This window comes from Aplysia californica, unplaced genomic scaffold (assembly GCF_000002075.1).
Source record: "Aplysia californica isolate F4 #8 unplaced genomic scaffold, AplCal3.0 scaffold00955, whole genome shotgun sequence".
Lineage (NCBI taxonomy): Eukaryota > Metazoa > Mollusca > Gastropoda > Aplysiida > Aplysiidae > Aplysia > Aplysia californica.
In genome coordinates, this window is record NW_004798225.1 from 179164 (window position 1) to 194495 (window position 15332).

Genomic DNA, 15332 nt, shown 5'->3' on the forward strand with positions numbered 1-15332 from the left:
AAAAAAAAAAAATTTGGAATAGCATACAATCAGGCTAGGAGGCTAGGGGCGACTTTGGACCAATTTTAAAAGGGCACGAAGACTCATTGTTTGAACAGCTAGTCTGCAGTCTGTCTCATACGTAAACAGATTCTCTTATCACCATCTCCACATTTGTGGGTTTTGTAATATTTTTGCCCACTACATCTACTGTGGTCTCTACTGATCTGTTTCTGAACATGATGATTTCTTTTGTAACCATAGAACTAATTCACTTCATCCAAAGAGTAGACTCAATTTTGTACATTGCAAGTTGTAACCATAATCATGTTATTTATATCCAACTGTGTATCTTTTTATAGACTGATTTGTATATTTATGTCAATATACATAATTGTGAAAGTGGATTTGTGTCACGACGCGATAGAATCAAGCGCTCGTCAATTTTGGAGCGTTTGGAGTTATTGGTGTCACCTTAAGGCTTGTTCATTTGTGTTGCTTTCAATGAAAAAAATACCCATCCACCTTGAATAGAAGTCAAGATATTTACGATTGAAGGAGGTGGGGGTAGTCTGGTTTCAGAGGTAAAATAAGCGAGAAAATGGCTGCCAAAGCTTGGTTATTTCATAAGCTTATGAGTTTATGGAAATGGAAAATTTACATTTTCTTGCTCCCTTTAATCAACACTTTTCAGTAAAATCCAAACAGAAATGTGTTCTTACATAGACATATGAATATTATGAATGATAAAAGGTGTTGAGCCAAAAAATGAAAATTCTGTAAAAAGTGCCAAAAATCGGCGATATAATGCAAGTTTCTTAGATTTCAGTATTTTGACGAGCGCCTGATTTCACCACCCTACCTCACCTTTGTATCCGTGTAGGAGTATGTTCGAGCAGTGTGTAACTTTTTGATACATGTAAAGGTTTTTATTCCTTCTTGATTGTGCATGTGTTTGACATACAAGTGATTTTTTAAAATTGTGATGCATATTGAGCACCTTGTGGAAATTGAAATTGTAAAATTGGCAATATAAATGCAATTAATCATTATTGTTATCTATCTTGAGGGTGGGATTGGGAAAGGAAAAGTGTGAGTGTGGGGGGAGGGGGGAGGTGTGCATTTGTCTAAATTCTTTTTTTTCTCCTTTTCCGGTGTATTTCTTCTCAACCCAAAGGCCTGATGTGTCCCTGACTACTACACCCAGCTCTAGCCCAAAACGCTTTGTCTTTGGGACAGAGGCTTCATTCTGGTGTTTTCATTTGCAAACAGTTATGTTCCTTTTTTTAAATTGTAGGTGTATTTTAGAATTCTTTTTTAGGAACTGCTCCTGAGCAAAGACAATTGGGCAGTCTATCTAAAAACATTTTTTTCTTTTCTTTTTTTCCACAGTATGATTTTGTTCCTGAAGACTATGACTATCTCCAATGTGGTGTTCAAACATTTAATGTGAGGCGAAAGCCAGCAGTAAATGTGGACTTGGATATTTTCCTGACAGAGTCAGATTTTGAGCATCAATTTGTCAATGCTGTGAAGGTATGTTAGCCAGTGAAATATTCCTTTAGCAGTTTGACTTTCCCAGTTATTGTATTGTCTGTGGGAGCATGCATTATCCTTATAACCCACATTGCCAAGCGCTCATATGACCTTATGCAGCTGCGAGTGCGTAAAACCTTACTAAAACAAAAAACCACATTGCGAAAAGGTTTTAGATTCTGAGCTTTTATTCTTTAGAGAGGAGAGACAAAGGAATTGGTGTGCATTGCAAGAAATTCTGACCTGCGTCATGTGAAACTAATGTATGCGAACTAAGTTGTTACATTTGATAACAGATTCCAGAAATAGACAGAGATGGTGATTATAGCATGAAGGGACTTAAGTTAAAAATGCAACTTAGATTGAGAGGGCCATGTTTCAGTCACACCCTATTTTAAAGTGTGCGATCAATTTTGCGTGCAGTAATACTCAAATGATACTTTTATCTGCTTAAACTTGAACTGTATTCCTTAGCTCTGTGTCTTTCAAATGACCAGCTGAGCTATGTTCATAAATAGTCCTAACATAGTTTGTTATTTCTAAAATTTTAGCACAAAATAAGATATGTATTGAAATTTTTACTGCTGATAAAATCTTTTCAGATGTTATTAATGGACTTAAATTTTTCAGAATGGTGATCAGGAAGAAGTGAAAAAGCTTTTAGTTCCCCTGCTGGAGCATGGAGGAGAGTCCAGATTTAGCTGTGTTCTCTTTGACTGCCTTGACAAGGGCTACTTTGACCTAGCCAGCTTCCTGGTGGAGGCAGGGTTTGATATTGATATTTCCAAACAGGTACCCATTCTTGATTGCAACACATAGCAGAGCCTTCATTTAAGCAGTAAAAATTACATCTTTTTGCTGAGGCATAGTTTTTTTCATCTTGATCAATGTAATGTTAGTCAACTGTAGAAGAGGAGTGGGAAGAGAGAGAATGAGAGAGAGAGAGAGAGAGACAAGACAGACACAGACAGACAGACAGACCAACAGACAGACAGACAGACAGACAGACAGACAGAGAGAAAAGGAAAGAAAGAGAAAGAGAGTTTGGTGGTCTATGTGTGTACGACAGGGTATAAAAAAAAAATGAGACTGTAGCATTTCCCCAACACGTACTTGCATTGTGATTTATCTTATTGGGACACCTTCTTCCTCCTCCTCCCCCTCCTCCTCCTCCCCAGTATGAGGTGTGTGACCCTGACGACCCCATGTGTGCCATGATGGAGTGTGGCCACGCCTCCACCACCTTCAAGCAGCGGGCAGAGGAGCTGGGAGCGACCTCTCTAGTCAGACTCATAGACTCCATCTCCTTGGCACCAACACGGACGGCTGTCCACACCTCAAGCTGGTGAATTATCTTCTTGTTGATCATATTCTCTATAAAAGCACTTTGTCCACTTTCTGTTCAGATGTACTAAGCTCAGACCCTGAGTATTTTCTATTATATATACATATTGCAGTTTAATTGTTCTGTCTACTTCCCCTTTTCACTCACACACACACACACATATATATATATATATTCAGTGGAATCCTGTTATAACGAGAAGGATGGGACCTATGCGAAATGTCCATTATAGCAGGATTTTCGTTATACGGGTTGCAGTAATAAATTCAACGGAAATAATAAAGTAGGCCTCATCTATGAGTTTGGTGTTCTGTTTATTTCTTTTTGTTATCTCCTCTGGTGATGATTCTGTGCAACATGACCTCTAACTCTAGGTCTTACTTGATCAAAAATCGAATCAGGTTTCTTTCTTTAGCGCTAGCGATGTTGACAGCTCGGCGTTGGCAATCAGAAAGAAAGGGCTCTAGGGTAACTCGCCCGCTGTGTTGTCCACTACCCCACCACACCCTGTGGTGCGTTCCGTCCGTCTGCTTGCGCTTGTCACACATTCACTCAGTCCATCACAGCATTGTGACCTCTCCGTCCCTGCATCGGAGAAGTGACAGGCATGGTAGGCCTAGGCCTAGATAATTTAGACTAGGCTGGCCTATCACGCGATGCGTTCTGCTTGTCAGCGCATGCCACACCCTCCACACTCATTCGCTCCAGCCTTTATTGTTGGCACACGTGGGCTCTCCTATTCATTGTTTTGCTAGATCACCGAAAGTTATTTAACTAGCAAGGTTTTATAATATGTATAATTGGCCTGTGGGCTGCGCACAGCAGCAATATTTCGCTATAACCGACTCGCCTGTTTGTCTGATTGCAGTATTGTAGTATTTTATTTACAAAAATAAAGAAGGAAAAAAAACTGGGTTTTAGAAATATGTCTTTATAACAAACTTCTCGTTATTTCAGGACTCGTTATAAGTGGACTCCACTGTATATATATATATATATATATATATATATATATATATATACATATATATAGAGTAAGATACTGATACTGGTATTCACCCCAAAACAATTAGAAAGTAAAAACCATAATTTTAAAAAATGTGTTTTTAACCCTTTGAGCCCTTGCCACCGGTACACCGATGGCGCATAAAACTGTCCGTATACCTAGCCACAGGTACACCAGTGATTGAGACACCATCCCCAACCCAACCCGTCTAAGATAAAACACGTATGGAAATCAGTTTTTACTACACAGGACGTTATTGATTATTTTGAAGATCTTTCTTAATAAGATGCTGGTAGTGACTAGGACTACCCTGAGTGGGATATGGAATGTGATTCTGGCGATCATATTATGAATGTAAATAATATATCGCTTAAGAGCTCAAGCAGAGGGGCATGGTAGCCTTGGAAGGTCAAGGTTCAAAGGGTTAATGTTATATTTAAAAGAAAAAAAACAACTTTTTTGGGTCTTTTTGGAATTCTTTCTTTTAATTTTACTCCTGTACTTGGTCCATTATTTTCATCTTTACACAAGTTCACTCAGCGATTAATGTGCAAAAGTTTTTCCTCCTTTCATCTTCTCTAGCCCCAAGTTTGTCTTTAAGTAAAAAGAAATATTTACTTTGGACTTTTTAGAACCCAGCTGTACCCAAACCCAATGACTTTTCTTGATTCTCTCATTGATAAGAGACTAAGTTCTTTGCCTTCAAAATAAACTATCTTGTGTGTAGTTGGGTGTTAAATGTGAGCAATAACAAACAGCATCCTGTACTGTTATACTTTGTTGAAAGAATGCAGATTTTTTTATCCTCTTTTTTTTTTTCCTTTTGTATTTGCAGATTTCAAAAAGTGGAGACAGGAGAAGAGAAGTGGAAAGACCTAGATGACTCTGTGGTAGGCAGGGTTTGGTCTTGCAGACTTGATGTCAGTTGAAGACATACTAGGGGGTGAGGCTGTGACTGACAAAGGAGTTTCCTTGGGCATTTCTCTTTTATTGTTGGTGGCTAATAGCCTGATTTTACATAGTTGTTAAAAAATTTTCAGGAGAGGGTGAAAGTTATTATGCTTTCGTAACAAGTCTAATATCTTGTTTTCATTACTTTAGAAAAAAAAGGCTTGTTATGGACTTCTGATTTCTGGAGAAAAAGAAGAAAAGCTTTTTAGCCAAATTAAGGGTACTTGAATTTATTCGCAGCAGAGTGCGTATTACTTTATATAAATTCATGGAGGTTGATTTTCTCACCCAAGGTTGACAATTGTGTTTGTTCTCTATGTGAAAGACGCATTTTGTGATGGAGATCGATGCATTTATGTTTGTGTGATCTGAACTATGAATTGTTGTGTAAAAACTGATCGTTCATGAGATTGCTAAATTTCCTTGTTTGTCTACATTTTTGTTATTTCACCAAAGTAAAGTATTGGTTTTTTTAGGTCAGAAGGAGAAAGAACTGCTATTGTTTCCGAGGTCAGTGAAGATGTCGTCAGCATTTTTTGTGCAAATATCTGTGACCTTTCTTTTTTTTTTGCTTTTAAAAAAAAATCTTTCTGAGGTTGAGAACTATAGTTAACTCTTGTCCTGCATCTTGTGCTGAGATGCGAATCGTATCAGCAACCTATTACGTCGGACGTTCTGGGCAGGCCGCCGGAGTCACTCAGCGTGTACTGTTAGTGTACAGCGAGCGGCACTGGAGTGGTGTGTTTTTGCTGTGAATACCGAGAGGGTGTTTTAATCGATGGTGAAAATAACACTCTATCTTTTATAGCTTTCTATTTCTAAAGTGTGACGAACACATGAATAACCCCCTCTCATAAGCTGTTAAGACGTTACGAGTAGTTACGCCCATTTGAATAACCTTTTAAGATGCTGTTGTTGTTATGAATGATCTGGGGTTCGAAAGAGGATAATATAGGTCAATTTCGAATGTTTTGCTCATTAATTGTTCTTTTTACCTGCACAATGGTATTCAAAACTATCCAATAAGCTTATTTCTATCAGGTAATATCATTTCATATAAGATCAAGCTCATTTGAAAGATTTTGTACTGAAAAATGGAAGTCTTGTTTCCTGACTATCCTTTCGAGCGCCTCATGTCTAAGTGGGTCAATTTGTTCTAATTTCATTGGACGAACATCTAGAGCTACCGACTTGGAGTGTTTTGAATGAGACATATGCCTCGGTTACGAACCAACTCAGGCGGTTCAAGAAGTAGGCCTCAGACACGCACAAACTCAAGCAGACTGATGCATACACACTTGAGCTGTGGGAATACGTGATCCGGTCATAAAACATGTGCGCTTAGCCAGGGCCGGACTGACACGGGACCGGAACGAAGGCGAGGTGCGGAAATACGCTTATCGGGGAACATAAACCCGGCTCCCGCAGGACCAGGGTTAACGATCGTGTCAGATGCACCTACAATGTGATGAATGCAAGTCGAACATAGTACCACCATGGTGTTGTTTGACATTGAAATTTCTTGAGAACTATTAATATCATTAATTACAAATGAAGCTGTTCCCTGGGACGTATTATCTACACTCTTTTCTATGCTATTGTTTCTGTGTATGTTTATTATTTGTCCTCCTTTGGTCACAGGCAGTTCGTTAATGCTATGAGTGGTGACAATCATACTGGAGCCAGAGTTGATCCGCGCATTAATTTTTAAAAATTTTTTGAAAATTTATATAAATTGTAAAGCAATACAAAAAATTTACACTGGTGCCTAATAAAAATAATGTAAATCTACAGTTTGTGTACGGTATTTCAAAACTCTGAGCACAGCACACTGTCTACAAGATTGCATTTCCTTTAGTGCTGTGTCTTTCTGACGCCATTTTTATATTGTGTGGTCTGTTAATGGGTTAATTGCGTGCTGTTTAACGAATAGGCTCATAGCTTTGGCTTACAGAATCCTGAGTTGAAGTCATATATGAAGATGGGTTTTTTTAATCGAGTATTTCCATCTCTTTGCTAGGACATTACATCCTTTTTGGCCTGGATGGGCCCTGACAGGTAGGGTCGAAGTAGGCCACCTTCTAAATGATCCAATTTGTTTCAATAGGGATGTGAAATGTTTGCTAATACAGTTACAGTAATTGAGTCTGAGATCTGTGGTTCTGGTTTACCCAGACCCCTCCTGGTTGCCCTGTTTAACATTTGAAGACATGTTTCATACTCATGTCATAAATTGTCATCAATAACTTTGGCTTCTCGTCACAATTATTGTTTGAAATTTGAAGACTTGATTTCGTTTCTATAAAGGTTAAGTATCATGTAAGTCCTTGTTATCTTGCGTGCTTTGCTCATGGTCCTGCATAATTTTTGTTTTGATTTTGCATAAATGTAATATGTTTCTATTGTGATATTGTTGATGATTTTTAATGTCTTCAAGTGGAATAATGTTCACGAAAGTATGTGCTATGAGTGGTCATCCTCTGTACAGATGTGTTTGAGATTATCAGATTATCAACATTGATGTCATGGTGACACCCACGATGAATACTTTTGTGTAATGTTCAGCACAGTTCCAAACCCATGTATGTGTGTTCCTAGTTAAATTGCTCCTTAGACTATTTTGTTGCTTTCTATCATATGCTATTTGGTCATGTTAACAGCACATTGGTGACTCTAAAAAAAACAAAAACAAAGGGAAAAGAGATTGAGAGAGAGAGATCACATCAGTGTGAGATGCCATTTGTTGTCTTTAAAGACTCTACCATCTTTATTGCACCAGTTATTTAGGGTACCCGTAAAATCTGCCTGATAAAGCTCTGTGGCAAGAATGTATTTTTATCACTTTGGTCCAAGCCTCAGGATGCATCCCTTAGGTGCCAATGCTGCGATGTGGCTCTTTGTAGCTGTTGTTTAATGTTCACATCAAAGTTCATATTGGATGCTTGAAAAGGAGTTGTACTAAATATGTGACGCCCTTTGTGTATGTAAAGATTTGTTTTCTTACTGTGCTCTTTATAAACTCTGATTTAAAGAAATCTTTTGTCTATAAAGTTTGAAAAATATGTACGGTAAGCCCATAACACTACATCTGTTTAAGTTTGAAAGATTTTTTGCCTCGGCAATGTGAGTTTTTTAATTTTAGAAATGCTGGAGCCCAAAAGCTCCCAGTTAACTGGACAAACAGCAATGAATGTCATTGGATCAGAATAAATTAAAATGTTTTGGATCATCATCACCATTCCCTGCACATAGCCATCAACACTGTGTTCTTTGCTTTTGTAATGGGGAATGCATGTGGCATCCGATAGTTCCACAGATGACTTATTAGATGAGTTACGGTATTAAAATTAAGCTACATGGTTAGCAGAATCTCTTGTCTTTGTCCTCACTTGAAAAAAAAGAGTGTGACATCTCTAATACTGGTCATCACTTTAAAAAATAGTAATCCTGCCAAAGGTCATGTATAATTCGTCAAAATCTAGTCTGATGTCAAAGGTATTCTCTGTACATCTAAATCTAAAAGAATCGTACTTTATCATGTATTTGAGTCTCAGAAAATTATTTGCATTTATTTTCTTTCAGAAGTGTCAATGATGCACATTGTAACTTTTTCGTCCTGGATTGAGATGAAACCATATATTTATTTGGTGTGTGTCTCAATTTATTGATGAAATTCATACTGATGAAGAAGCAGCTTGAACTCACTGTGGTGAAGAGCTGTAAAAAGTTTGGGATAAAACATGCTCATCGGTTGTCACTGGGTTTGAGAGTGAAACATTCAAGGACAAATTCTGCCTCAATGGTCACGTTACAGATTTCTTGTTGTTGTTGGGGGGTCTTTCTGTATGTCTTTAGACTTCCAATCAGGAGTATGGGCTAGCATTTATAGTCCATAGTTTTCTTTGCTCTTTGGTCTTGTAAGTTTTATGTCACATGTTTTGTTGTAAGTAGTATAGCTGTTCATTCAAAAGATGAAATTATCTTTTCTGTTATGAGTTCTCCTTACCCATGACTTTACTACAAACATTATTTTACTTTTCCTCATTTTCTGTAAGTTTTGCTGTCATCTTTTTGCTGTTCAAGAACTGCATCTTGCCCATCCTTCACATCCTCATTAGTTTTTCTTTTGCAATATTATTATGATGATTCCCCTTGGGTACCAAGTCTCCACAACCTTCTATCTTTTCAAGTGTGTCCTTGTGTAATGCTGGCATTCACAGCCGGCCATGCCGGAGAACTGACACTACCAGATCACTTACAGCAGATTCTTGAGGAATTTTAAAGACATATCATGTACGTGCAGGGTAGAAATCGGATTGGATTTTATGTTGTTCTCCATTGAAGGTTTTAATTACGTACGTTCAATTCCCTAGTGGGGAGAGGGGTTTTTTTTGGTGTCTCCGTCAGACTGTTGGGACTTGTATCCTTCTTAGCCCAGGTTAGCCCTTACAGACAGGGTCAAAGCAGCTTGCTTCTTAGATGCTCCTAAACGTGGCGATGGAGCATAAATTATCTACAGTTACAATTACAATTTGTCCAGCCGGTATTCTGAACAGGGACCAAGCGCCCCTTAAAATTAGTTACTAAAATATGGTAATTGGGCGTAATATTTCACCTTTCAATCAAATGAAAGTATCTGTTTGCATGCCTTTATGGTATTTGATCTGTGTGCCTTTCTCATAATTAGTCAGACTGTGATGACTCTTTAAAAATTGGATCACTTTGTTTCTTCAGCGCAAAGTTTCTTATTAGAGATGTACATGTATATAAAATGTGAATGATTGGATATGTACAAAGAATACAGAAAAAAAAAGAGAATAAAATTATCAAAATTTTGCTTTGAGTTACTGATTTTTGTATTATGTTTTGTGTGACAACAAATATTTGAGAATTTTTTATGGTTTTTTTTTTTTGTTCTTAAATCTGTTGTTTAAATGTATGTTTACTTTTGTCGCCTTGATCGCTGCAAATTTTCAACCCCTTATTAGTGGGTGATTGGTGGGTGCTCTGGTGTGGTTTGCTTTTTCTTTCTTATCAAACATCTATCGTCATTATCTCCCCTCCATCTTTTTTGTGTTTGTTACTCTCCTGTAACATTTCTAATCTTTGGTACTTATATGACCTTGTTTTGTTGCAAGTTCTGTAAAACTCTTACTAAAACAAACAACCCCTTGTTAGGTTATTTAAAAAGGGGATCTCAGAATGTAACGTCTATCTCAGACGAGTTCCATGGGTAGAGAACCTTACAAACTCTTCAATCAACCCAAATTCAGAACGCCTTTTGGGAGATTCGAACCAGGACTATCTTCTCTATGGTCCAGCATGATACCAACTGGGCTAGTGGTGGGCTCGCCTAGGCCCTTAGGTCACAACTCCCCTACATATGTATATATATATATATATATATATATATATATATATATATATATATATATATATATATATATATATATATATATATATATATATATATATATATATATATGAGAACCTCTGACGGAGGCAAATTAAGTTATTTTTCTCTGATGCAATTGTTAGTTCTAAAAGTGATCCCATGAGTCAACTTCTTTGACTTCAGATTTGCGAAAATATCCTCACCCACCCCCAGCTCCCCAAATTGTTAAGAAAATTGTCTGAACATTTTCTTTAACTTCTCTTGTTTTGTTTGTTTGGTTGTTGTTTTTTTCAGCCTCTCTTCTTCCCCTGGCCTATCTCTGTACACTTTCTTGTTCTTATTTAGTGCGAGCACAGTAGGTTTTCTTGTTTCTTTTCACTCTTTAGAGACCCATAGGCAGTTCCCAAGTGCTTTGGTTGATAAGACTCCAAATTTACTTTTTTTTTACGAACACATTTTGGGACAACATGCCCAGATAACGGAGATAACAGAGCTTTCAATGTCGTTGATGTGTTGAGTCCTTGAGATTAAATGCTTTTCGAACTGGCTTCTATTTCTATGGGGATTTGCTATGACTGGGGTGGTCGTTGTTGCACGCTGAAGACGTAAGTTCGATTCTAATTCCATAGAGCGGGGAGTCTTCTGGGGTTTTTTGTTTTGTTTTTCATCAATCGAGTAATAACACATGTAGGGGGCCTACGATATCTGTCTGTCTGCAAGGACACTGTGTCTCTCTCGGGCTTGATTGACTCTGACAGACAGTTCGAGCAACCTGCCTCCTAAATGGTCTAAACGATCGTTTGGGGAACAAAATATTTACACGTTCCACATGAAGATGTGATATGGGCAGTAGCTCTAAAACCTGTTACCCCCACCCACCCCCCCCTCTCCGGGGCGGTGCTACAGACTGAAGTGTCTTTAGGCCATTCCCAACGGGGGGACATTAACTTGTTCTTATGCACAGTAGAATCGTAAATGTGCTGATTCAACAATGTCATGCTCATAACTGTGCCTGACCTGCAACAGAGAACTACTTCTTTTTCTTTTCTAATCCTTACTATCGTCATTTTTCTTCTACTTCTTTTGTATGTTTGTCACACTCTTGTGACCCGCTGTTTCTGGGGTGCCTTGATAGTCGAAGGAGACATTATGCTGTTGAAGCTAGAGAGGTGAGCAGAGTAAGCCTCAGTCCCTGTACGGACTTCTCTGTTGACGTCCACCCCTTAGCGCTCATATGACCTGATGCAGTTGCGAGCGCCGTAAAACCTCTGCTCAAACAAAAACTAAAAACCTGTATAGACCTGCTTAACCGATGGCAGAAGCTGCAGCTATTCGATTGGCGACACATGTGCTGCTGTATTCTTCATGCCTTTTAAGTGGCTGTTCAGTTTTAGTTTTAGTAAAACATTTACGGCACTTGCACTACAATATGGTCATAGAAGCGCCGAAGATTAGAGGTGTTACAAGAGAGCAACAAACACACACACAAAGATGGAGGAGAGATCGGGGCGATAGATGTTTGATAGGAAAGAAGGTAAAGGAGCAAACCACACCAGAGCATCCACCAACCACCCGCAAAGTGACTGTTGGCGATTTGTCTTTGCTGCTGTAGTCTCAGAAGACTTTCAAATTAATAGCTTGGCCCGAGTTTTTTGTTGTTTTGTTGGGGTGGGATGGGGTGGGGTGGGGTTCCTGTTATCGCCGAAAAAAAAATGATAGGAAAAGAGGAAGGGGGACCACCAAAGATGAACTTAAAACTATAGTGAACGATCATAAACTGATAAACAAGAAAAAATGGAGTGATGTACTCGTCTCAGCTGAAGACAGATCTTCCTAATCATCTCTTGTTGCCCCGCGCGTGTCAAGACGTGGGAGTCTCTGAGTCTGAGTAAGTAAGCGGCAAAGGGTGGTAAAGGAGGATGCAGTACATGGAAAACGGTACTTGTAGCGGAGAGGATTCTCTAGCAAAGCTTGTGGGAGCTGCTCTTGCTCCACTCCAAATTATTGGTGGCACCGGGGTATATATTGTAACTGACTTCGTGATTCGTTTTCATCTGAGGTCTTCGAACTGAGCGCCGGTTTACACTGATTAACAAAGAGATTTGTCTTTGACGGGACTTGCTCAAAATAATATTACGGCGCACCGTTGGCTCAGTTGGCACCATGCTGGAAAGAGGAGCGGATCGCCCTGGTTCGACTCCCCAACGGGTTGCTTTGAACTTGGTTTGTTTTGGCTCTCGGCTCGATTGGCTTTGTCCTATCGGAGATAGACGTTAAATTTGGAGATCCGAACTTTTAAACAATCTTGCACTGACCACTGGTCAAATGGTCGCTTTTAAGGACAAGCGGGCTAACCTAAATTTCGGGGGTTTCCAGAAATCTCGACCTACACCAAAAGTGGACATTGCCCTACATATAGAAGAAATTTGATTTCGTTGGTGTGTACATTTGTTTGGTTATAGAAAAAAAAAACTCCTTGTCTTTTAAAGAAACTGAACAAGGGGCAAAAACTTTTCTTTCGATTTTCTCAAAAATAATTTTTCGGGAAAGCCCCTTGTAAGAATGCATTTAATCAAATAAAACAGGCAGAAATGGTTAACTCAGCCATATACAAGCGAACAATATTATTATTTCTTCCTTTTTGTTCACACCGGAAGGGCTGCAGGACGTATCCCGCCGAAAACTCAGATGTGAAGAGTTGACCTGCACAGTGGATTGACCACCGTTCACTTTCTCAAAGGAGACAAACCCGGGGCGGCAAATAAAGTGTTAGAACATCTGACATTCAAAACACTACGTTCCTCGTGAAAACTGTTTGTAAGTTACTACCCTTTATAAACCTTTACCGTTCGGTAGATCTACGTGTTACTTTCGTCTGAACGGGTTTACTTTATTCAAATGTATTCTCCGAAAGTTGCTTTTAGTAGAAGCTTACCCCTCGCTTTGTGAATGAACACACTTGAGCTGGGAGGTTCTGGAAAAAAAGGAAGGGAAAGAAGAAAGTGGCGAGGTGTGTTGTCTGAAGTTAGCTCATTTGGCTCAAAGATTTCGGAAGGATACCTTTTCAAGAGAGCAATGTTTTTAAACACGTTCACTGCAATTATGGTTTTAAGCGTTGTAACTCTCTGGTAAGTAGCCTACCTTTTTGTTTTGACATTAACAATTTAGTCGGTTGAGGCTCTAAAGAACCTGTTCGACTATCTGGTAATGGATGACTATGCATTGCGTGCAGGCTAGGCTAGACAAATCAGTTTTGGCAAGTGGGTTGTAGAGAGTCGGGAGATCTTTCCAGTATCCAGTTTTGTACACTGAAAGACCTTTTTTTCCGATGTGCCCACCAAGACGCAGTGTTGTAAAATTCTATGTTTCTTTTTTTCTAGATCTAGATTAGTTTTTAATCTCTCTTCAAGAGTCGGATTTGAGACCGACATTAACGAACATATTTCACCACAGATTCCCTGCTTTACTCCTTATCGTGTAAAATGCCAGTTATTTAACAACAGACGAGACCTTCGATTAAAACTTCTGTCTTTGATAAGACCTAATCTACATCTGGTCAAAAAGGTGGAGAGCCTTTAAAACTCCCAAAGACAGCTAAGTTTAGACCACCCCGTTGATGATTCGAGCCAAGGTCATCCGCCCCATACTCCAGTCTAATACGTACTGAGTTACGGTGCACCCCTTGGGTCTTTTGATAACACACTTTCGTCTCATATGCTAACATTTCAGCTTCATTGCTTTTTTGTAGCTGTTTTTCTTTCTTTTGTTGTTGTCGTTGTCTTTCTTTTCGCGCCTGCATAGTTAACTGAAGGAGTTTTCATAGATATTCCCCAGGCCTGGACCTTGGATTAGGGTAGTCCTATCCAGAGAAAGTCATTTAGTAGAAGGACGAAAACGAAAAGGTCCCAAGTGTACAGTATACAAAATATAATAATTGGGGGCTCTCGTCGTGGCCTTGAGGTTAAGGTGTTCGCCTCTCATTCAAAGGTCCTGGGTTTGAATCCGGGTAGCGACGGAACAAAATTCCCTTTAAGAGTGTCTTCTTTTACTTCCTTTCCTGCTCTCTGGCAATGTTCTGTCGACTGCTTTCGTCTCCACTTTCTGTCCCCACTCCCTCACCTCCTGACTCTTCTACAGCCTTTCTATTGCTACTCCTTGGCTCATTCTTACTGCTGTCTTTCAGCCACACCCCAGATCTTATAGTAGGAAAGATCTAAACCTGGCCCTCTCGAACAAGGGCGAAAAATCCCGGAGGTCCCGTGTGCAAGTTGCGCACGTTTAAGTTCCCTTGGTGGTCTGAATCGATAAAAGTATTAAGAGTATGCTTCGGCCGCCACCCGTCAAAATTCAAGGTTTCCTTCCAACTGAAAATGTTTAATGTGTCCTACGCGTTCATATGACCTCATGCAGTTGCTAGCGCCGTAAAACACTTACCAACCCTTCTCCCCCCCCCCCCCCCCCACAAAAAAACAACAAACAAAACCCCATGACAATGCTTAGTTATATTTCTGTGGATCCACTTATAATAAGCCTCTGTTATAACAGGATTTCAGCTATAGCAGGCTTATAAAAATCCTGTCTCTTAAAATGCACTTTTATAACAGCTCTGACCATCGACATAACCCTAAGACAAACGGACAAGAAGGTAGAGAAAAAAGTAAATGAAGCAAAACCAAAAGCCAACATTGATTGGGCATCGCACCTACATAACTCACAACGGTAGGCCAAAGTTGATTGTCTACATATTTAATGTGCGCAGGGGAGGAGAGGGAAGCTGGACGCACTTTGATGTTGATGTAATGTATCCAGTCAGTGACATACATAGCATAACCTTGGTCTAGCACATTCTCCCCTTTGGGTGGCGAGTTTCGTTACAAGGAATAAATTATTGAATGAAAAGTAGCCACTGGGCGCTAGTTCTACAGCAGATCTATGAGTGCTCCTTTTCTACAAACGTGGTAACTATTCTATTATGAATTAGTTAAACAACGCACTGAGCGTGATGTAGACTCTGTAGAGTATGAATATGTGCTATATATAAATGGAAGTATATTATTGTTATTTTTGCCCCCGCATCTCAAATTTTGTTTAATCCACCTCCGTGATTGGGTGGTTGGCGG

The 15332-nt window shown here is 39.2% G+C and overlaps 1 protein-coding gene across 2 annotated transcripts in view; it reads left to right on the forward strand.

Moving 5' to 3' along the window:
- LOC101854055 overlaps positions 1-5003 on the forward strand; it is a 38402-nt gene extending 33399 nt beyond the window's left edge. For both annotated transcript variants that reach the window (XM_005110858.3, XM_035973030.1), the window contains exons 12-15: positions 1372-1515; positions 2146-2307; positions 2694-2860; positions 4702-5003. In XM_005110858.3, the coding sequence (XP_005110915.1) occupies positions 1372-1515; positions 2146-2307; positions 2694-2860; position 4702 (474 nt within the window). In that variant the 3' untranslated portion in view covers positions 4703-5003. The remainder of the gene's footprint in view (positions 1-1371; positions 1516-2145; positions 2308-2693; positions 2861-4701) is intronic.
- Positions 5004-15332: the final 10329 nt, after the last annotated feature.